Genomic DNA, 22,162 nt, shown 5'->3' on the forward strand with positions numbered 1-22,162 from the left:
TCAGCGGCCATGGCTCACGGGCCCAGCCGCTCCGCGGCACGTGGGATCTTCCCGGACCAGGGCACGAACCCGTGTCCCCTGCATCGGCAGGCGGACTCTCAACCACTGCGCCACCAGGGAAGCCCCGAGAAAGAGATTTTTAAACCTATTCAAAATCTCCCCCCAAAATATCCAAAAATTAACTAGAAAGAAGACATTTACGATATAGTTAACATCCTTCCATTTGTTTAAATAAAATGAACACTAGACTGTAAGCTCCATGCAGGCAGGAATTTTTGTCACTTTTATTTACTGCTGTCACAGTACCTGTATGGGATGGAGCAGGGCCTGGCACACAGTAGGTACTCAATAAATATTTGTTGATTATTAATTTGTTGAATGAATACTGAGTATCTCTTATGTGCAAGGGATTTTGCTAGGAGCTGTGAGGGATAAAAGGATATATGGGACATGGCACACATTCTCAGGGAGTTTACAAGCTAATAGGAAGGGCGAAGGTGCATTCATAACTATAAGACAATTCATGAGTGCTATGTAAGTAGTATAAATAATATGACAGAGAAGGTTTTTCTCATTTTAAATCAGGTCATGGAGTAAGTGGAAGCCATATATATACTTCAGTTAATAAATCTTTGTTCCTTTTTATTTAAAAAAAATTTCCCCAGGGAGAAAAACTTAAACAGGCTTTCACGTAATTGAACTTTAACAGGAGATAAGTTTTGTTGTTTTAAAAGTGTTCTGAAAAAAAAAACAAAAACAAATAAAAGTGTTCTGTACTATAAGTATTGGCCTTTTTAGAAACTTTTTTAAAGTTGAAAACAAACATTTTAAACTATAAGCTCATTTGGAAGACAGTCTGTTTCAGACAGAGAGTCATCTGGGACCTAATTCTGCCTATGATGGCTGCCTAAGAAACAAAGGATTCCACATAAACCTGCTACAGTGCTGAGGGGGAGCTCACTTCTCATTATAAAGGACAGCACAATGTTTCATGAAACCTGGGGACATCACACCACTGTGTAATTAACTGCTCCGTTTCAGCTGCCACGTTAATGAAGGTACAGGGTTGCTAGGAGAATATAGGGAAGGACTGTCTCTTTCTCTCTCCCCTCCTCCACTGGGACCTTCATTCCTCTTAGGGCTGAGGCGGGAAAAATCAAGGGAAGCATCCATACTTCCAGAAGGGACTCATGTTACACGTTACAGCAGAGGCAGCTGAAGGAACACCAACCAACCCATTAACTGAATGAGTTGTGAGTAGACCATTAAGTGCTTCTTGCTAGATAAAAACACAAAAGCAAGGGTTTTGGATAGCAAATGCTTTAAGGTTCCAAAACCTGGAAGCCATGAATGTGCCAGAAAAAGAAGCTTTGACTTCAAGTAAAGGATTCAAAGCATTTGGAAAGGACAAGCCTAGGTTAAGATTAAGTAGCAAGTGATAGAACTGAGGATTCAAGAGCCTTCTAATAAACTGTAATGAGTCATTTAAAAAGAAATATTTATTTATTTATTTGGTTGCGCAGGGTCTTAGTTGCGGCAGGCGGGCTCCTTAGTTGTGTCATTGCAAACTCTTAGTTGCGGCATGCATGTGTGATCTAGTTCCCTGACCAGGGAACCAACCCCGGGCCCCCTGCCTTGGGAGCACGGAGTCTCATCCACTGCGCCACCAGCGAAGTCCCTGTAATTAGTCATTTGTTTTCTTTTTAAACATTCCTTTGAAGAGTTGTGTACTTCACCTTTATGACTAAAACTTTAATAAGATTTTGCTGTTGTTGTTGTGAAAGTGACAGGTAAAACATGCTGATTTTGCTCCAGAGTTGATGACACCTGCCAAAGCCTACTTGAGTAAGTGCCTGGGCCCTATGTAAGTGGGGCAACTCACTTCAATTTCAGGCAATAAACTAAGAGGGAACAAACTGCTGCTTGCAAGTTAAACTCATCTGAAGTGGCAGAAATAGTTCTACCTTTCTCTCCACCTCTCTATTTTTATATAAAATATGTACACATATTATCTCCCCCTCGATCTCAAAAAATCTTGTTTAAATACTAAAATAGTATAAAGGGGGAAGTGATGGGTAAAAGCGCAGGGGTAGAAGATAGAGGTTAAATGCTTATTAAGAGATACATAGTCAAACTTAGAGTTGTATCAAAGCTCTTTTAACCTCAGCTGATTCATTTGACTGTTCCTGTTTAATTTTGCTAAAATAACGGTGAGGCTGTATAGATGTTAATAGCCACTTGTAATTATTTCACTCTTGCAGGTTTTTGACATGACAGATATGTGTGAGTCATGCCAGAACAAGAAGAGGAGAGTTAAGACAGTGACTGAGAGACAGCCAGAGGGAGACAGAAAGCGATTCCACCAGTGGCAAAGGACATCCATGTACTAGTGGGAGCTCATTCAGCCAGCATCCAGTCATCAATATGCAACCTGCACTGTGCCCTGAGTGACGCGAGGCAGAACCAGGAGAGCAGGAAGGGCAAGGAGGCCTGACTCCTGCCCTCCATCAACAACACAAAGCAAGACACCTTCTCCGCTGTTCCACCTGCAACCCCACTGCTGGGCTGCAGGTGATAGGGCTTCTCTTGCCCACCTGAGCCTAACTGCCCTGACCCTTCAGAACGCACTTTTTTTTTTTTTTGGCTGCGCCGTGCAGCTTGGGGGATCTTAGTTCCCCGAGCAGGGATCGAACCCGTGCCCCCTGCAGTGGAAGCACGGAGTCTTAGCTACTGGACTGCCAGGGAAGCCCCCAGAATGCCCTCTTGATTGTCCAGGTGACTTAATTTCACTTGAATAAGAATGTGGGGGCAGGGGTGATATTATGGCTCAAAACACTGATTAACCAAACTGGGTCAGGAGGGACTGGCTTGTGAAAATGTCTCTGGACTTTCAGGTCAACGGGTCACTTTGAGAAATCTGACGAAACCTACAGACAACCCGCCCCCTCTTCCTTTCATCCCCCCGAACTCATCCATACAGTTTTACATGATTTTGTGGGTTTCATGATCCCCTAAAGTCCATCCATGGACTCTGAAATGAAGAATTCCTGCTCTAAAAGTTCCTGCGGGAAGTTGGTACCCAAGTGGCCAATGAAGAATGACAGGCACCGCAGGGGCTGGACTGAGCAAAGGAAATGTAACAGCAACGGCGGCCACGTTAGCCGCACATCCAAGCCCTTGGGCACGTTCTGCCTTTGGGGCTGAAAAGAGCCAGAAAGATGTATTTCTGACAAGTGCTCCCTCGGAGCGCAGGCTCTGCGTGGTGCCACCTCTGCAGTGGGAGGTGACGGAGTCCGAGTCAGAGCGCGAGGGATGGACCTCTGCTTTTTGAGGCCATGAAGGAGGGAGATGTGGCCTTTTGAGGCTGGGTACTGGAAGCACAGTTTGGGATCCTAAGAGTCATCAAGGCAGGGAGAGGGATGGCTAAGAGGAAGGCTACAGGACCACCACAATGATTCTGACAAAGGGCCAGATATCTCAGCCTGCTGGCTTCACCGTGTCTACCCGGCCTGTGGTGAAGCAGGTAGAAGGGCCCAGTGATTTGATCTCTGCCCAGACTCCTCTGCAGCCTTCCTTTGCAGGGAAGGGGGAGTGCACATCTGAACACAAAGCTTGTTGCAAGCCTTACCTTGGGTATCTTTCTCTTCTTCCTGCCGTTCTGTGGGTCTCCGAGGTTAAAGAAAGTGTCATCGGGGCTGCTGGGGGTGGAGGGAGGGCTGATTTTAGAAGGGGACCCAGTGCCATCCCGACTCAGCTTCCTAGTGTCCAGCAGTTTGAAGTTCCTCCTTTCTGAATTTTGCCGGAAAAAAGCAGGTTTGGACAAGGACTGCTGTGAGGGGAGAGGAAAAAAGAAGAGTAAATAAATACAAAGGGACTAAATGAGAGGTAACTGGTGGTGGCAGTGATGGAGACCTAGAAGATCATGAAGGGAAGCTGGTCTATGTTCCCAAGGGTATGTTGAGTTTGCCTATGCTATTATTAAGTGCTCAATAAACACTTATCACTCAATTATGGAAAATAAGCATGATAAAGGATGCAAGTCTAATCCAGTCTCTCTTCTTAGGCAAGTGGGAACTCACCTGGCTCAATCCCTTACTTTACAAATGAGGCTTTCTGATACAATGTACTGGGAGTTACAAGCCCTAAGCATAGCTTTGTCCCTGCCACTGGTAAGCTGAGTGCCTTCTATACACGGAATTTCACTTCTCTGGGCCTCAGTATCTTATTTCTAAAAAATGAGCTGCTTTGGGCTTCCCTGGTGGTGCAGTGGTTGAGAGTCCGCCTGCCGATGCAGGGGATACCGGTTCGTGCCCCGGTCCGGGAAGATCCCACATGCCGCGGCGCGGCTGGGCCCGTGAGCCATGGCCGCCGAGCCTGCGCGTCCGGAGCCTGTGCTCCGCAACGGGAGAGGCCACAACAGTGAGAGGCCCGCGTACCAAAAAAAAAAAAAAAAAAGAGCTGCTTTAAGGTCAAAAGGCAAACAAAAAACCAATTAAAAAATTTGCGACTTATAGAACTCATTTTTCTAATACATGCTACATATTAATGAGAAGAAGACTAACAACTCAGAAGAAAAACAGGCAAAAGATGAGAATCGAAAGTTTACAGGAAAGGAAATATAATAACTTTTATATATATAAAAGATTCTTAGCTTCACTCAATCAGAAAAAAAAAACATTAAAACTCCACTGAAGAAACATTAAAAAAAAATTTTTATTGGAGTATAGTTGATTTATAGTGTTGTGTTAGCTTCTGCTGTACAGCAAAGTGAATCAGTTATACATATACATATATATACTCTTTTTTAGATTATTTTCCCATATAGGTCTCATTTTACAGTATTGAGTAGAGGCCCCTGTGCTATACAGTAGGTCCTTATTAGTTATCTATTTTATATATACTAGTGTGTATACGTTAATCCCAATCTCCCAATTTATCCCTACCCCCCAACACCCCTGGTAACCATAAGATTGTTTTCTACATCTGTGACTCTATTTCTGTTTTGTAAATAAGTTCATTTGTACCTTTTTTTTTTAGATTCCACATATAAGCAATATTATATGATATTTGTCTTTCTCTGTCTGACTTACTTCACTCAGTATGACAATCTCTAGGTCCATCCATGTTGCTGCAAATGGCATTATTTCCTTCTTCTTTATGGCTAAGTAAAATTCCATTGTATATATGTACCACATCTTTTTTTTAAAAAATGTATTTATTTATTTTTGGCTGCGTTGGGTCTTCGTTGCAGTGCGCAGTCTTCTCACTGTGGTGGCTTCTCTTGTTGCAGAGCATGGGCTCTAGGTGCGCAGGCTTTAGTAGTTGCGGCATGCAGGCTCAGTAGTTGTGGCTCATGGGCTCTAGAGCGAAGGCTCAGTAGTCGTGGCGCACGGGCTTAGTTGCTCCGCGGCGTGTGGGATCTTCCCGGACCAGGGCTCAAACCCGTGTCCCTGCATTGGCAGGCGGATTCTTAACCAATGAGGCACCAGGGAAGTCCCCCGCATCTTCTTTATCCATTCGTCTGTCGATGGGCATTTAGGTTGCTTCCATGTCCTGGCTATTATAAAGAGTGCTGCAGTGAACACTGGGGTGCATGTATCTTTTAAAATTATGGTTTTCTCTGGGTATATTCCCGGGAGTAGGATAGCTGGATCATAAGACAGCTCTATTTTCAGTCTTTTAAGGAACATCTATACTGTTCTCCATAGTGGCTGTACCAATTTACATTCCCACAAACAGTGTAGGAGGGTTCCCTTTTCTCCATACCCTCTCCAGCATTTACTGTTTGTAGATTTTAAAAAATATATTTATTTATTTATGGCTGTATTGGGTCATCGTTGCTGCGCACGGGCTTTCTCTAGTTGCGGAGAGCGAGGGTTACTCTTCGTTGCGGTGCGTGGGCTTCGCATTGCGGTGGCTTCTCTTGTTGCGGAGCACAGGCCCTAGGCGTGTGGGCTTCAGTAGTTGTGGCACGTGTGCTCAGTAGTTGTGGCTCACAGGCTCTAGGGCGCAGGCTCAGTAGTTGTGGCGCACGGGCTTAGTTGGTCCGCGGCATGTGGGATCTTCCCCAACCAGGGATCGAACCCGTGTCCCCTGCAATGGCAGGCGGATTCTCGACTACTGAGCCACCAGGGAAGCCCTCATTAGCTTCTTAACTGATAAAAAGGCTTAGTGGGCTGTCGGGGAGAGCATTATCATGTATAACAAGAACAATCTGAGAACAGGAATAGAGGCGAGAAAGAGCAAATAAAACCAAGAGACTCTTCCGGGTTTACAGCCAGTGCAGTGAAACAGATGGAAAGATGGTCAACAATGAAGACAGAATTGTCTGTAGAAGGCCTTTGAAAGTGAGGATATGAAGCCAGCAGAGATCAGCAAGCTTTTTCTAAAAGGCCAGACAGTAAATATATTAGGCTTTGTGGCCTATACTGTCTCTGTCACAACCACTCAACGCTGCCACTGTAGTGCAAAAACAGCCATAGACAATATGTAAACAAATGAGCTTGGCTGTGTTCCAATAAAACTTTATTTACAAAATCAGGCAACCATCAGCAGTTTGCCAAACTTGAACTATAGTATGAAAGGAAAGTCACTACAGGACCCTAGGAATGATTGTGTCAGACTATGGTCCAGAGAAAATCTCAGCTTTTGATCAGAGCACCTCAGACCGACAAGCCCTGATGATAACACACCCATCCTATGGTGTCTCTATGGAGTAATCTCTATGGAGGAGCCTAGCTCTGCTGCAGCGGCCCCCAGAGTCTCCCTAACCTTAGAAATATTCGATTTGCAATGGACTCAACCAAAGATCTGTAGTGTCCAAAAGGGAAAAGCAGACAAGAACCCTCTGTTGAAACCTCTTATTTCAGGAGACAGTATGACGGGCCCTGGCCAGGGAGCATCCACTGGGAGGAGGGGGCGACAAGGAAGCTACGTGCCTTGTGCCTCGAAGAGGGAGCTGACCTGGACTCAGCCAGAGTTCATTCACCCTTCTTGTCTGTGAATGGTGGCTGATGGCTTAACTCCTTCCAGTCCTCGAATGTCCCTGTCCTACTGCCTCAGGAGACTGACAGCAGGACACTGAAAGGGTCCTTGATATAAAATATCCCATCTCCTCTTTTACCTATCTCAACCTGACTCCTACTCTCTTCTACAGAGGCCTCCCCCAGGAAGTAGTCAGGTGCCATTCGCACACACATACACATTTGTTCACATATGCCCACAGGTACACGGATTCACATGAATACACAGAAGCTCCCTTAACTATACATACTTAGAAATACACAGGAAAGCATACACACACGTTCCAACAACTGGGACATTACACTATTGTAAAGTAATGGCATTACATTAAATGATGGCATACCATGCAGGCAATACAAACTGTTTATAAAAAGAAAGTAATGACATGGGGAAACACTCATGATAAATGTAAAAGAGCAGCAAAAATGTATATACAATATCATCCCAAATATTTTTTTAATGTACACACACACAAACACACACACACATACATGCACAGTGTGACATGGTCTGGAAGGAAGTAAACCAAAGTGTTAATGGTGGTTTTCTCTGGGTGTTGGGATTACATGCAATTTATAAAAATACTTTAAACACACACACACACACACACACACACACACACACACATAATAACAATCTATTATAGAAAAAAATATAGGTGAGTACAAAGAAAAAATAAAAGTTCCCAATTACAGATGAGTTTTTTTAAAACTACACTTCTTGGGCTTCCCTGGTGGCGCAGTGGTTGAGAAACCGCCTGCCGATGCAGGGGACACGGGGTCGGGCCCCGGTCCGGGAAGATCCCACATGCCGCGGAGCGGCTGGGCCCGTGAGCCATGGCCGCTGAGCCTGTGCGTCCGGAGCCTGTGCTCCGCAACGGGAGAGGCCACAACAGTGAGAGGCCCGTGTATCACAAAAAAAAAAAAAAATAAAAAATTACACTTCTTGGTATTTAAAAAGAATTTTATAATGAGAATGTTCGGTTTTTAGAAAATGAGGTTATTTTATAAAGAACACATATTGAGGGACCTCCCTGGTGGTGCAGTGGATAAGAGTCCACGCTCCCAATGCAGGGGGCCTGGGTTTGATCCCTGGTCAGGGAACTAGATCCCACATATATGCTGCAACTAAGAGTTCACATGCTGCAACTAAGGAGCTGGTGAGCTGCAACTAAGGAGCCCGGGAGCCACAACTAAGGAGCCCACGTGTTGCAACTAAGACCTGGTGCAACCAAATTCAAAATAAAACCACACACATATTGAAAAGCATAATTCTTTTTTTTTTAATTAAAAAAAAATTTAAATTTATTTACTTATTTATTTGGCCGCTCCGGGTCTCAGTTGTAGTATATGGGCTCTTAGTTGCAGTATGTGGGATCTAGTTCCCTGACCAGGGATCGAACCCGGACCCCCTGCACTTGGAGTGCAGAGTCTTAGCCACTGGACCACCAGGGAAGTCCCTGAAAAGCATAATTCTATCTATTTAGCAAACACACGTAAATAGTAGTTATGTTGCAGGCACTAATCTAAGTGGTTTACAAGAATTAATTTGATTAATCTTCATAAGACCCCCTAAGAGGAGTGTACAATTATCATTCCGTATTTTTACCAATGACATACAGATGTATAGAGATAAGATTATTAGCCCAAAGTCACAGAACTAGCAAGTGGTCTAGGTAAGTTTTGAATGGAGGCAGTCAGGCTCCAGAACCTGCACACCTGACCAGATATGGTCTCTACGTAGCCGCAGCTAAGTAACAGATGATTTGTTGGTGGCAGATGGTGCGGGTAAGCTACCCAGGCAACCAGAGAATGCCAGTTAGTGACTTTTCCCACTTAGGTGTCAATACATAAGAAAGAGTATCTCACATTAGCCTAGATTTCCTTTATTACAAAAAATAGTTCCTACCATATTCACTGTGCTATTCTATGTGTGGGAATAGTGGGTGACACATAGCAAGAAAAGAAAACAGCCCCTTCTCAGGAGCTTGCATTGTGTGTTTGTAAGTGTCAGCATCTGCCCCCAGCTGCACGTCTCTCCTTGTGGAGGAAAATCTGTCCAGTTGACCCTTACTTCTCTACTGGGACTAGGCACAATCTAATTAAAAAAAAATCCTCAAAGATGTTTTAGGACTTTTCTGTGGCTGGTAGAGGAGGCTGTCACGGAAAGACTGTTTCAGTAAGTTCTCAGTCCCAGATGCAGCCCAGATGTGGCAGATGCTCCATGAATACTGATGAGCTAAATGGAGGAGGTGGAGAAGTCTGCAGCTGTCCCCCAGAATGGGGACACAAACCAGACACCCAGATGTAGGAAGGCAGAGAACTGAGCATGACACAGAGTCTTGCTAATGACTTGCAAAGGCCCCAAATGCCTGCAAGTATCTGTGGCAATCGGACGTGTGCATTGGGCAACTGGATTCTCTTTCTGCAGGATAGCTGCCTCTGGACTTCAAGTTCTCATTGACATGATTACCTACTGTGTTTTACTGTTTTGGGGACAGGGGACCTAGGTTTTCTCTAGCCTGGCAGGAAGGGGAAGAAAAGGGCTGCTAAGTCTTTATTTTCTGGTACGAGGGAGGAGCACCCAGTTCTGCAGGCAGAGCTGCTTTGGGCAGATGTTTTCCATTGTTCCTAAGAGGCCATGCAGTTCACTCCCTGCATGAAGTGGGGTAGAACTGAGTAAGACACGAAGGGGGCAGACGGGGTATGACAGCCTTCTTCTTCTTCTTTTTTTAAATTTTTATTGGAGTATAGTTGATTTACACTGTTGTGTTAAGTTTCTGCTGTACAGCAAAGTGAATCAGTTATACGTATACACATATCCACTCTTTTTTAGATTCTTTTCCCATATAGGTCATTACAGAGTACTGAGTAGAATTCCCTGCGCTATATATAGTAGGTCCTTATTAGATATCTATTTTATATATACTAGTGTGTATATGTCAATCCTAACCTCCCTATTTATCCCTACCCCCCACCTTTCCCCCTGGTAACCATAAAATTATTTTCTACATCTGTGACTCTATTTGTTTTGTAAATAAGTTCATTTGTTCCATTTTTTTTAGATTCACATAAAAGTGATATCATATGGTATTTGTCTTTCTCTGTCTGACTTATTTCCCTCAGTATGACAATCTCTAGGTGCATCCATGTCGCTGCAAATGGCATTATTTTTTTCTTTTTTATGGCCGAGTAATATTCCATTGTATATATGTACCACATCTTCCTTATCCATTCCTCTGTCGATGGACATTTAGGTTGCTCCCACGTCCTGGCTATTGTAAATAGTGCTGCCATGCATAGTGGGGTGCATGCATCTTTTCAAGTTATGGTTTTCTCCAGGTATATCCCCAGGAGTGGGGTTGCTGGATCATATGATAGCTCTATTTTTAGTTTTTTAAGGAACCACTGTACTGTTTTCCACAACGGTTGTAACAATTTACATTCCCACCAACAGAGTATAGGAGGGTTCCCTTTTCTCCATACCCTCTTCAGCATTTATTGTTTGTAGACATTTCTCCAAAGAAGACCTACAGATGGCCAAGCAGCACATGAAAAGATGCTCAACATCACTAATTATTAGAGAAATGCAAATCAAAACTACAATGAGGTATCACCTCACACCGGTCAGAATGGACATCATCGAAAAAGTCTACAGACAGCCTTCTTCTTCTAAGCCAGACTTATCCACTGTGGGAAATGAAGGATTCCCTAAATGTTGAAGACATCCACATTCCAATGAAAATACAAACAACACATTTCAAAGGCAAGGAGAAACTATTTGCTAATTATTGGTTGTCATGGATTATTCATGAGACACTCTTTTCCACAGGAGGAGAAAGCAGCAGTTAATTGATTTTGGCAAGTACTGCAGCAATCGACTTGGGTGGGTAAGATCCACCCTTCATGAAAGGTTCTACCTTCCACCCTCTTGAAGAAGATTCCCTTTGTGACTATCATGTCTCATGTGTATATCCCCCGCCCGCCAGCAAATCCCGGCTTCGAGTGGAGCCCAGAGAGGAAGATGGCTTCTTTTCTTAGGCTGGAAACGGATCCTTTCAATGGGATTTAAATGGACACTTGCAGCCTGGATTTGGTCTTCCTTTATTTAATTTCTTCAACGACGAAACCATTGTATAACAACTACTTATGGGAGACACAAAGAAACCAAATATATACTTTCTGACCTTGAAGAATTTACAATCTAGTTGGGGAGATGTTTTTAAGATATTTTACATGACCTACATCAGAATTCAAATCATCAAAGTAAGAGATATCATAAGACAGTATATACAGTTTGGTGTGAAATGAATGCTTAGCCCACTGAGTGTTACAGGCAAGCACAGGGGGAACAAGTCCCAGGGACTGAGATGACCTGGAACCTTCCTGAAGTAGGCATGATTGAACTGGGCCTTAAAGGATGGGAAGGGAGAGGTCCAGGCCAGAGCCAAGGGCAGAGGTAGAAATGACCTAGCACAGGGGTGGGCAAATTACGGCCTATGGGCCACATCTGGCCCACCACCTGTTTTTGTACAGGCCATGAACCAAGAATATTTTCACATTTAAATGGCTAAAAAAAAAAAATTTCATGACACATGAAAATTATATAAAATCTAATTTCAGTGTCCATAAATAAAGGTTTACTGAAACACAGCTTCACTTACTGGTTTGCATATCGTCTGTGGCCGCTCTGCACGGCAATGGCAGCGCTGAGTAGTCACAACAGAGATCATATATCACCATATATAACCAGATCTCCGGTTCTTTAGAGAGAAAGTTTGCTGATCCTGGGGCTACAGTGTCAGAGGGACAGTTAGTAGGCTTTGGATGGAGAGATTTTGTACGTAGAAACTGCGGGAAATGGTAACCAGGGATCAATTACGAAGGAAGTTTAATGCTATGCTAAAGAATATGAATTCATACTAATCTGTTCTCTGTTCCTACAATTTTGTCCTTTCAAAAATATTATATAAACAACGGGATCATGTAGCATGTAACCCTATGGGAGTGGCTTTTTTCACCTGCCATCATTCTCTGGAGATTTACCCAGGTTGTTGTACACATCAATAGCTTACTCCTTTTTATTGATGAATAGTATTCCATCATATGAATGTACTATACTATATGTAACCGTTCACCCACTGAAGGATGTTGGGGTTGTTTCCAGTTGGGACCATTGTAAATAAAATTCCATGTGCAAAAAAAAAAAAAAAAAAAAAAGAATATGAACTCAGTTCTGTAGGCAATGTGTTGAAGTTATCATGTATGTGAATATAGTAATATTATCTGTATGCACATAGTACAAAACTGCAAAAGGTTCAGAAAGATATTCTGTGAAAATGTCAGTCTTCTCTCCTGACCTCCAGATACTCAGACACTCAGACAACTCCACAGAGGTACCCACTTACTCATTCTTAGGGACCCTTACAGAGATATTCTTGTACATTCACAAACATATATGAGTTTGTCTTATGTCAGGACATTCTTCTTTATAGCTGTATAACATGGATGTACTATCTTATTTACTCAGCTGGGGAGAATTCTGACCTAGAAGCTAAAGTGATACTTTAGCAAGCCTTGTTGAGCAGAGGAGTTCCAAGAGAACTAGAGGCAGGAAGAGGAGGCAGGCTGCCGATGGGGAAATCCAGGAGCCTGGCAGTGAGGGTGGCCTGGCATTCCAGTGTGACCCAGAACTCCAGCCTGCTCAAGGCCATGGTGCTGGGGACCCCTCTCCCCCACTGCTCCTCTGGGGGCTCATACCTTCGTGGGTGTGTCAGGGATGGAAGAGGTGGGAGAACCTGGAAAGTTCAAGACACACTTCTTCCCGAGGCATCGACCATGTAACTCAACGTCCTCATAAGGGTTTTCCTTCATTGGTGGATCTGCAGTCAAAGGCAACGGATTAGAAACTGGGAACACTAAGGAAGTTCTCCTTATCAGATCTCGACCCAACACCTTATCAGGTCTCTCCCCGTGGGGATGTCTGTTGTCTTGCTATCCATTTAGCCTTCCTCTTGGTAACAGACCTTGGTTTTCACTGGGATAACTCTCTGACTCCCCATTCTTAGAAATGTGAGATTAACTCCACTCCCAGTTTCAGGGTTTAAGCCAATCTGAGTATCGCGAATGCCTGCCTCAGTGACCAGCTCTGGGACGGGCTCATATTCCAAGCCTAAGCCAATGGCTGCATGGCATTCCTGGGCTCTGAAGGTGAACAAGGGACCTAAATCCGTCTAATCAGAGTGGACCTAAGGATGTTTGCTGGGACTTGCAGGACACAGGCTTTCCTCTCTCGCTGCAAGGCACAGATTCTGGGGAGCTAATGGCAGCCATCATGGGGATCGTGGGAAACCTGCCGAGAATGGAGCTAACATGAGAGATAAGAAATGAGGAAGAAAAAGCCAGTTCTGGTCACATGAGCCAACAAACTCTCTTTGTTGTTTCAGCTGGGTTTTCTGTTCCTTGTAACTGAAAGCTTCTCTGTCAGGTACACACTGCTAAGAGAAGTCTAGATCTCATACCCACTTTGGATTTGGGAAGCCTACTGCTTTGGCAGGAACCCATCTCTGGCAGCTTGGACATAGCAATTCAAATCGCTCGGCTTAGTATACGCCCTTCCTTAAGTCTCATGTTTCCTCCTACCATGGAGTTCCTTCTAGAGTTGATGACTGCATGCATATAAGTGCGCGTGTATCTGCCTGCTCTGCCCCTTGCACAGGGACACAGAGGGTTTCCTCCTCAGCTTATTTCTTCCCCCACTGCCACCCTCCACATATGCACACATGGTCTGAGTTTACACCTTACTGAAACTGTGATCCTCCCTGGAGATTATTTAACTCACCAAATCTAAATGCACAAAAGCTCTGTGAATCTGAGTCCCATTTTGGAATCAGAGAATTCTTTAGAGCAAGGCCAAAGTTACTCTTTAAATAGAAGACATTCATTTCAGTCTGAATTGTGATGCCGTTACCGCCACATTCCTACAGTTTTGGAAAGAGTACGGTGGTCTTTGGTTTTCTTTCATTCAGTAATCCCTACAATTCACTGAGAGTCTGTTATAAACCAGGTGTTTTACATACCATTTTCTTCGGTCCTCAAACAACCCCGTAAGGTAGCTGTCATCCTCCTTAGTACAGAGATGCGACAACTGAAGTTCAGAGATGGTAAGTCACCAGCTCAATGTCACACGGCTAACAAGTAGCAGAGCCAAGATTCAGTCATGGATATTGAGGCTCCAGGTCTCGTGTGTTTCCCGCTGTATCACGCCGCCTCCTTGGCCGTTCGTCGCCAGCCCTTCCTCCCCACTCCAGCCCATTTTTCTCTCACGTATTTCACCACAGGTCACTCTTCCACCCACCTACCTGATCTCTCATTCATTCGAGTACGTGTTTGTCTTTGAGTGTGACTCTGTGTGTGTGTGTGTGTGTGTGTGTGTGTGTGTGTGTGTGTATTTCAAGCAGTCAGCCCCATTTCCTCCCTCTTCCTTCTCACTGACACTCACTCAAACATTTTGGCCTCTTACCTAGAATGTCCTCATAGACGTTCTCCTCCGATAAAGTGCGTGTGAGCCCCAGCTTAGTCTGTGCGTACCAGTCCACCCTGCTGTTCTCGGAGGAAGACTGCAGTAAGTCTTCAAACTCATAGGACTTTCTGGGTTGTACAAGGTGGGAAGAAAGAAACCGAGAACTCAAATCAAATTAGGCTGGTTCACAGAATACACGCCAAAATGTTTTTTTTTTTCCTTGCAAAGATTTCCAATACTGAAGTCAACTCTGTTTTTTATAAGAAAGTGTGAAAATCCTCAAGTATGCGATGCGGTTTTTACTTGTGAGAATGTTTATGCTGTTATGCCAGCTAAAGATAGTAAAGCATACATATAAAATACAATCCCAACTTTGGAAGCAAACATATACATAGAAGATAAAAAGAAGAGAAGTGAAACATATAGCTGCTATCTCAGGACTGAGGGATGACTGGTGTCTTCTCTTCACTTTTACTTTTCTGGATTTTTCAAATGTTCTACAGTGTTTACAGAGCGCACACATTAATAAACACAAAGGAGTAGTAATGGCCAATTCAGAGCAGACAAGAAGCCTGAGCACCTCCCCCTTCTCTCACCCAAGTGGTTATCAGAAACCCAAGGGCCAGGTGAGGCACCCCACCCCACCCTGAGATCTGTGCAAATGCGCCTGGGGCTCTGTCTGGGGCCTGGCTCACCACCACCCTCCCCCCATCTTACATCCCCACGGGCTGTCCCTGTTCTGCTGGTATTGACTCTACTGTGAAGTCTAGCTCCTTCTCCAGCTCACACACACACACACACACACACACACACACACACACACACGGCCACTCACCTTGAGTTTCTACGATCTTTTCTAACTCTGTGGAACATGTGGGAGATCGTGAGGTGGGTCATATTATGAAACATACAAAACGTCACCCATCTCACGGGTTCACTCCACCTCCCCCCTTTTTCTTCTCTCTCTCCCTATCCTTCTCCAAAGTAACCCACAACTTCTCCCTGTTGGAGCAGAACAGTCTTGCCCACTCAGGCTCCAGAGGCTCACCTTCTTCTACCCCCAAGCAGATTTATCAGGAATTTCTGCTGGACACACCTGGGCCTTCTGTGAATGGAATTTAGGTGAACATGCAGTCCACCCACGTTAAACAGGGCACATCCCTGAGCTGACTCGGTCCTGGCCCCTCACTTCTTCTGGTACAGGGTCCAGATGCTCACAGCCCTCCTCTGGCTCAGGAATCACCACTCTTCTCTCTCACTGTGTCCACAAGAGCCTAGCACAGTGTTCTGCGCATGCCAGTGGCACATTGCAGCTAACTGCTGCGAAATGCACAGCGTCCTTGTTTCCCCATCCACGCTTCCAGCCCCGGGAGAAGGCGCCCCTCTGGTGGCTCTAGGGTTCAACAAATCTGGACACGGATCCCGAATCCTTCATTCACGAGCCTTTTCAACTTGGATAAACTACCTGAGCTCAAACTCAGTGTCACGATTTGTAAAACAGTAATTATCTCATAGGACTGTCCATAGGACAGAGGACGTTCGTAAAGTCCTTGGCACCTAATAAGCCCTCAACAAATGTTAGCTATTATTACCTGTCGTGGTGCTATTAGTTATTTATGCAGCCAGCGCTTTATATGAACATTTACTGTGTGGGAGGCACTGTGCTCAGGGTTTGAAAAATAAGGACTAAAACAGCCAGAGTCCCTGCCTCAAAGAGCTTGCATTCTAGCGAGGAAGACAGATGTTCAACCAGCTCACACACAGATAAACAGGATTATAAACTGGGTTAAGTTCAGTGATGGAAAAGCACAGGTTGCGAGGATATCGAGGAAGGCTCAATGTAGGTTGTGGGATGCGGCAAGGGAGGCCTCTATGAGAAAGTCACTCATTGAAGCTGAGCCTTGAAGGATAAAAAGAACTTAGTCGGGGGAAGAGCATTCCAAAAAGAGGGCAAAGCATGTGGGAAAGTCCTGAGTCTACAGAGAGAGCTCGGTGCATTTCAGGAAACGGCAGACAGACGGACAGCATGGCCGGGCTGCAGGGGACAGGGTGGAGAGTGCCACGCAATGAGACAGCAGAACCAAGCAGAGGCCATTTGCCTGCTTTCCAAGCTTTGGAGATTTCTTGCATTTTAAATCTTTCCCTCTCCACTAGCTTCCTTCTCTCCTTCTTTAAACACGCACAGGTTTCCTCTATCTTAAAAAGCTTTCATTTGGAGCAATGACCTTTGCGCTTCTGCTATTTCTCACCTTCCTTGCCAACATTTTTAACTAGGGGGAGGGGAGGAGGAGGAGCAGAGATTACTCTCTTAGTTTACCATAGTTCACTCGTTTTTCTTTCCCTTACCCTCTCAACCTGTCCGTGTGCATCCCTTTCCTGAAATTCCTCCTAAAGGTCACTAGTGAGTTTCTGGTAGAACCTAACAACTTTCTCGGTCCTTTCATTACATGACACCACTTGGTTTCTACAGCATAAGGTAGCAGTGCTCAAAGTGCAATCTGTGGGCCAGAGCTGGGGTGCCAACTGTTTCCGGTCCTTGACAAGATAAGTACAGAAATTGAGAGAAACGTTTAGAAACTTTTCAAACAATTTGACAGAATGAACTTAAAAAAAAAAACACAAAAAAACTGAGGTTGGTATACTGACATCTTTTTTCATTACATTCCTCTGGTAATTCTTTTTTTTATTATATTTCACAAAAGTATCGCTCGGCAAAGGGTTGGAAACACCTGCAAACCGGCCCCCCTGACGGTTTGAGGAGGTGGGTGCAGGGCTGCCCTACCTCTACTTGCCCTGTCAGACCACTCTTCCTGGGCTTGCGCTGGCAGCTCTCTACCTCTTCCTCTTTTTGGGCTACAGGTGTTTCCCAAAGCTTCTCCTCTTTAGGCTCTATACTTTGTTCTTTTTTTTTGGCCGCACTGCACGGCTTGCAGGATCTTAGTTCCCCGACCCGGGATTGAACCTGGGCCCACAGCAGTGAAAGTGCCGAGTCCTAACCACTGGACAACCGGGGAATTCATTAGGTTCTATACTTTAATATCTACACAACTGAATTCATCACCCCTTATCTCCACCCCACCCTCATTCCTTTATGAACTTGAACGTGGCACTTAGGACAGGAGCACAAAGATGGGCTTCTAGGCTGGAGCTCTATGGCATTAAGTCAGGTCACAAGGCTGAAACCGTCACCAGCGCCCCAGGGTTCTGACTTATGAAAGAAGTTTGTGCCCAAAAAAGGGGATACTAATCCATGAGCCTCTTCTTTCTCCCCTTGAAGGGTCCAGCGGGGAGAGGAAGGACTGAGCTTCAGAGCTCTAGCAGATGGGACCTGGGGGAAAGCAGGTCTGAGCCGTTTTCTCTAAGATGGGAATGGGTTGTGCTGTGACCCCACTCTGAACATTTCCTAGTCCCGTTTCCATTAGCCCAGGCTGGCATCAGCCAGGCAGCTGACTGGCCTGGAGGTGTGTCCCAGAGCAGAGTGAGGTCACTGGCCTGGAGTGGGCCAGAACTCCTGGGTTTCCCCCGCTGAGCAAAACAAGTTACGTTAGCTAGTCCTCAGCATGTACGCTACACGGTAGGGAAAATGCAAGCTGTTCAGAGACCACAGAATCGTTCATTCAGTACTTACTGTGTACTGACCAAGTGCTTGTCTTGGATCAGCACATTCAAACTTTACAACAAACTTGTGAAAGATTACTATTATTATACACGTGTTATGCATGAGAAAACAGGTATAGAGACATAAGGTAAATTGCTCAAAGTCACTTTGGGAGAACCCAGGAAATCTGGTTGGAGATTGGTGCTCTTAAAAAGACAGGCACTGGACTTCCCTGGTGGCGCAGTGGTTAAGAATCCGCCTGCCAATGCAGAGGACACAGGTTCAAGCCTTGGGCGGGGAAGATCCCACATGCCACGGAGCAACTAAGCCCGTACGCCACAACTACTGAGCCTGTACTCTATAGCCCACGAGCCACAACTACTGAGCCTGCGTGCCACAACTACTGAAGCGCATGTGCCTAGAGCCCATGCTCCGCAACAAGAGAAGCCACCGCAATGAGAAGCCCGTGCATTGCAACTAGAGAAAGCCCATGCTCAGCAAGGAAGACCCAGTGCAGCCAAAAATACATACGTTAAAAAAAAAAAAAAAAAAAGACAGGCATTACGCTGAGCACGCAAGTAAGGCATGGCAGGAGGAAAGCTGCAGTCACAGTCCCAGATTAAAACAGGTCGAGTTTCCAAAGTTTATTGTTAGGAACTTGAACTAATTTTTTTTTTTTTTTTTTTTTTTTTGCTGTGCGGCTTGTGGGATCTTAGTTCCCCAATCAGGGACTGAACCAGGGGCCCTCGGCAGTGAGAGCACGGAGTCCTAACCACTGGACCGCCAGGGAATCCCCAAACTAATCTTCTCTATAAAACCATATTACACATTACTGAGCATTGCCCAGGCAAGCCCTCTATTTCCCATAATGTAACTAAACTATACGACGAAGAGATGCTATGAACCCTCACAGGGAAAAGAGGGGACAGGTGGGGAGTCACTTCACTGGGAGCTGAGCAGTTTCTGCCACAACAGCAGGAAGCTCCACTCCCAGCAGCAGAGGGAGAGGGTGGTGGCCACTGCCTACAGCTAAAGCCTTGACTGCCTGGGATTCCAGCATGACCTTGGCTAAGCTGGGCCTTTTCTTTGATTGCAGAAAGGGGCTGCAGCTGTGCCTTGCTTTGCCATGGAGAGAGCTCTATCATTATTTATTTATTTATTTATTATAAATTTATTTATTTATTTATTTTTGGCTGCGTTGGGTCTTCATTGCTGAGCGCGTGCTTTCTCTAGTTGCGGTGAGCGGGGGCTACTCTTCGTTGCGGCGCGCGGGCTTCTCATTGCAGTGGCTTCTCTTGTTGTGGAGCATGGGCTCTAGGCGTGCAGGCTTCAGTAGTTGTGGCTCGTGGGCTATAGAGAGCAGTCTCAGTAGTTGTGGTGCATGGGCTCAGTTGCTCCGCAGTAGTTGTGGCACGTGGGCTCAGTAGTTGTGGCTCACGAGCTCTAGAGCGCAGGCTCAGTAGTTGTGGTGCATGGGCTCAGTTGCTCCGCGGCATGTGGGATCTTCCCGGACCAGGGATCGAAACTGTGTCCGCTGCATTGGCAGGCGGATTCTTAACCACTGCTCCACCAGGGAAGCCCTATCATTATTTATTTTTAAAAATCTCATTTGAGGTACCAGTGAAGCAATATTTGTATAGGTCAAATTTTAAAATAATAAATTATAAAATATTTATGAAATAATATATGAATAGTTCAAATGTTTTAATAATAAATGCCCTAACAATAAAGATGTTTGTATGCTAAAGGCTCTCCAAGTCCCAGCGGATGGCTCACTTATTTAGAGCATATGTGGCACAATCAAGAATCTGGATCATCTGTTGGGGTTTGTTAGGATGGGATTAGCCTGTAATCCAAATGGCTGCTGTCAGATACCCTGGGATTTCAAGCTATAGTCTGAATGTTTTTTTATGATCCTTCCATATTTCTAAGAACAAGATGCTACAACAAGATATCAGCTATATTTTGCATTTGATTCCCAACACATAAAAGGTACCACCAGTCTAAACAGTATTAGAAAAGCCCACTTTTAAAATGTTACAAACTTCCATTAAAAAAAAAAAAGCTGATTAGAGGATGGTTATTCACAGTGCAAAACTCTTATTTAATTTGCAAAAGAATTCATCACAGGATTTCTTAAATAGTAGTTCCATTTCTGTATTAAAATGTTGGGTTTTAGCTGGCTAATTCTTAATACAGGAAGCCTGAAAGACAAACTTTAAATCAACATGAAGCTACTGTCCATCCAAGATCAAGAAGAAACCAGAAGTCCTTACATGCCCAGCTTCTAGAGGCAGTGGGAAAACAAAATTCCAATCACAAAGTTCGATTTCTCATTGTCCTGTGTTGGTGACATGTTTGCAAACATTACCTTTATGAGGTGGCTGGTTCCTCCTCAGCACTATTTCTATAATCTGCATAAATGCCTCCAAGGACTGCAGTCCTTTGGTTCTGAGGCTCAAGTAGGTGATTAGGGTCCCAGAGAGGAGAAATATGATTAAATTAATCATCCAATCATTTAGCGAAGTCTTTTCTATGAAAATATTTTTTAATTGAAAAAAAGGTTTTAATACCGTTATTTACATATTAACTTTGAAAGGAAATTTTGAAAGGTTAATGATAACCACATCCAAATTGGCTTCTCTCTCGTTTAAACATTTCCACGTTAGTTCCACATCCAGCTGCATGTTTAATAAGCACCTTCTTTTTTTTTTTTTTTTTTTTTTTTTTTTGTGGTACGCGGGCCTCTCACTGTTGTGGCCTCTCCCGTCGTTGCGGAGCACAGGCTCCGGACGCGCAGGCTCGGCGGCCATGGCTCACGGGCCCAGCCGCTCCGCGGCATGTGGGATCTTCCCGGACCGGGGCACGAACCCGTGTCCCCTGCATCGGCAGGCGGACTCGCAACCACTGCGCCACCAGGGAAGCCCTAAGCACCTTCTTAAAGGGTGCAATTGAGCTCACAGCTGGTGATGCACGAGTAAGAAGTCCCTGGGAATGTATTTCCTCGAGGTCCAGTGACTGGGACTCTGTGCTTCCACTGTAGGGGGCACAGGTTGGATCCCTGGTTGGGGAAATAAGATCCGGCAAGCTGTGTGGTGTCCCCCGGCAAAACAGCGTAATTTCAAGCAGCATTTTGAATGTTATTTGTGACTTTTCCATATTTTTGTCAATGAAGTACTAACGTAAGAGCTCATCCCACATCTCCGTTTAGATGACGCACGAGAAGCTCAAAATGAACAAATCCGAAGTTGAATTCCCACCACCATTCCCCACTCCCTGACGAGGACCAGCTCCCTCTCCAGGGCTGCCATCTCGGCAAAGGCCATCACCATCCGTCCAAGTGTTTACGCCTTAACCCTGGAAGTCCTGTGCAACCTTCCCTCTCCATCACTGCCCACATCTAACCAATTCACAAGTTCTACCTGCAAAGCATCCCTGGGATCCACCCACTTCTCTCAATCCTCACTGCAGTTATACCACAGGGTAACCCCAAAACCTCCTTGATTTCCCTCCCTCCCGCCCCAACTACCCACCCTGTCCACTGGTGCCCCTTCCAGTCTCCCCGCAGCTGTGGGGTGGGGCAACCTCTTAGGAATGCAAATGGGATTGTGTCTCTCCCCTTCTTAGAAACTTCCAGATGCTTCCCATTCCTCTTCGGTAACAGGCCAAAACCCTCGCGTGGGCTCCAAGGCTCTTCCAGAGCTGACTCCTGAGGGCTTCTGGGCCTCAGCTCACACTCTTCCTACCCCTCTGGCCCACCCCCTGCCTCTCAGTCCTCCAGCGCTAAATTCTTTCTTGCCCCAGGGCCTCTGCTTGTTTGTCCACTCAAACTGCACACCCCGCCCATTTCCCAGCCCACTCCCTTGCCTGGGAACCTCAGGCCTTGCATGAGTGTCACTTCCTCTCTGAGCTGCCTGGTTTCCATGACAGGCTAGCTACCCCTGCTGAACATTCCCACAGCACCACCGGCTTCCTCACGGCCCTGAGAGTGCTTAGTTACATAACCAGTTGTATAGTTCT

The 22,162-nt window shown here is 45.2% G+C and overlaps 1 protein-coding gene and 1 non-coding gene across 4 annotated transcripts in view; both read right to left on the reverse strand.

Annotated features, from left to right (window-relative positions):
• DENND2A (DENN domain containing 2A) overlaps positions 1-22,162 on the reverse strand; it is an 80,809-nt gene that overhangs the window by 20,493 nt on the left and 38,154 nt on the right. For all 3 annotated transcript variants that reach the window (XM_028489667.1, XM_028489666.1, XM_055084792.1), the window contains 3 exons: positions 14,545-14,672; positions 12,783-12,904; positions 3,629-3,829 (listed from right to left, as the gene is read on the reverse strand). In XM_028489667.1, the coding sequence (XP_028345468.1) occupies positions 3,629-3,829; positions 12,783-12,904; positions 14,545-14,672 (451 nt within the window). The remainder of the gene's footprint in view (positions 1-3,628; positions 3,830-12,782; positions 12,905-14,544; positions 14,673-22,162) is intronic.
• Positions 8,405-8,477, reverse strand: TRNAW-CCA (transfer RNA tryptophan (anticodon CCA)). The gene has a single exon. It is a non-coding gene; the product is annotated as a tRNA-Trp (tRNA).

Source organism: Physeter macrocephalus, chromosome 5 (genome assembly GCF_002837175.3).
Source record: "Physeter macrocephalus isolate SW-GA chromosome 5, ASM283717v5, whole genome shotgun sequence".
NCBI lineage: Eukaryota > Metazoa > Chordata > Mammalia > Artiodactyla > Physeteridae > Physeter > Physeter macrocephalus.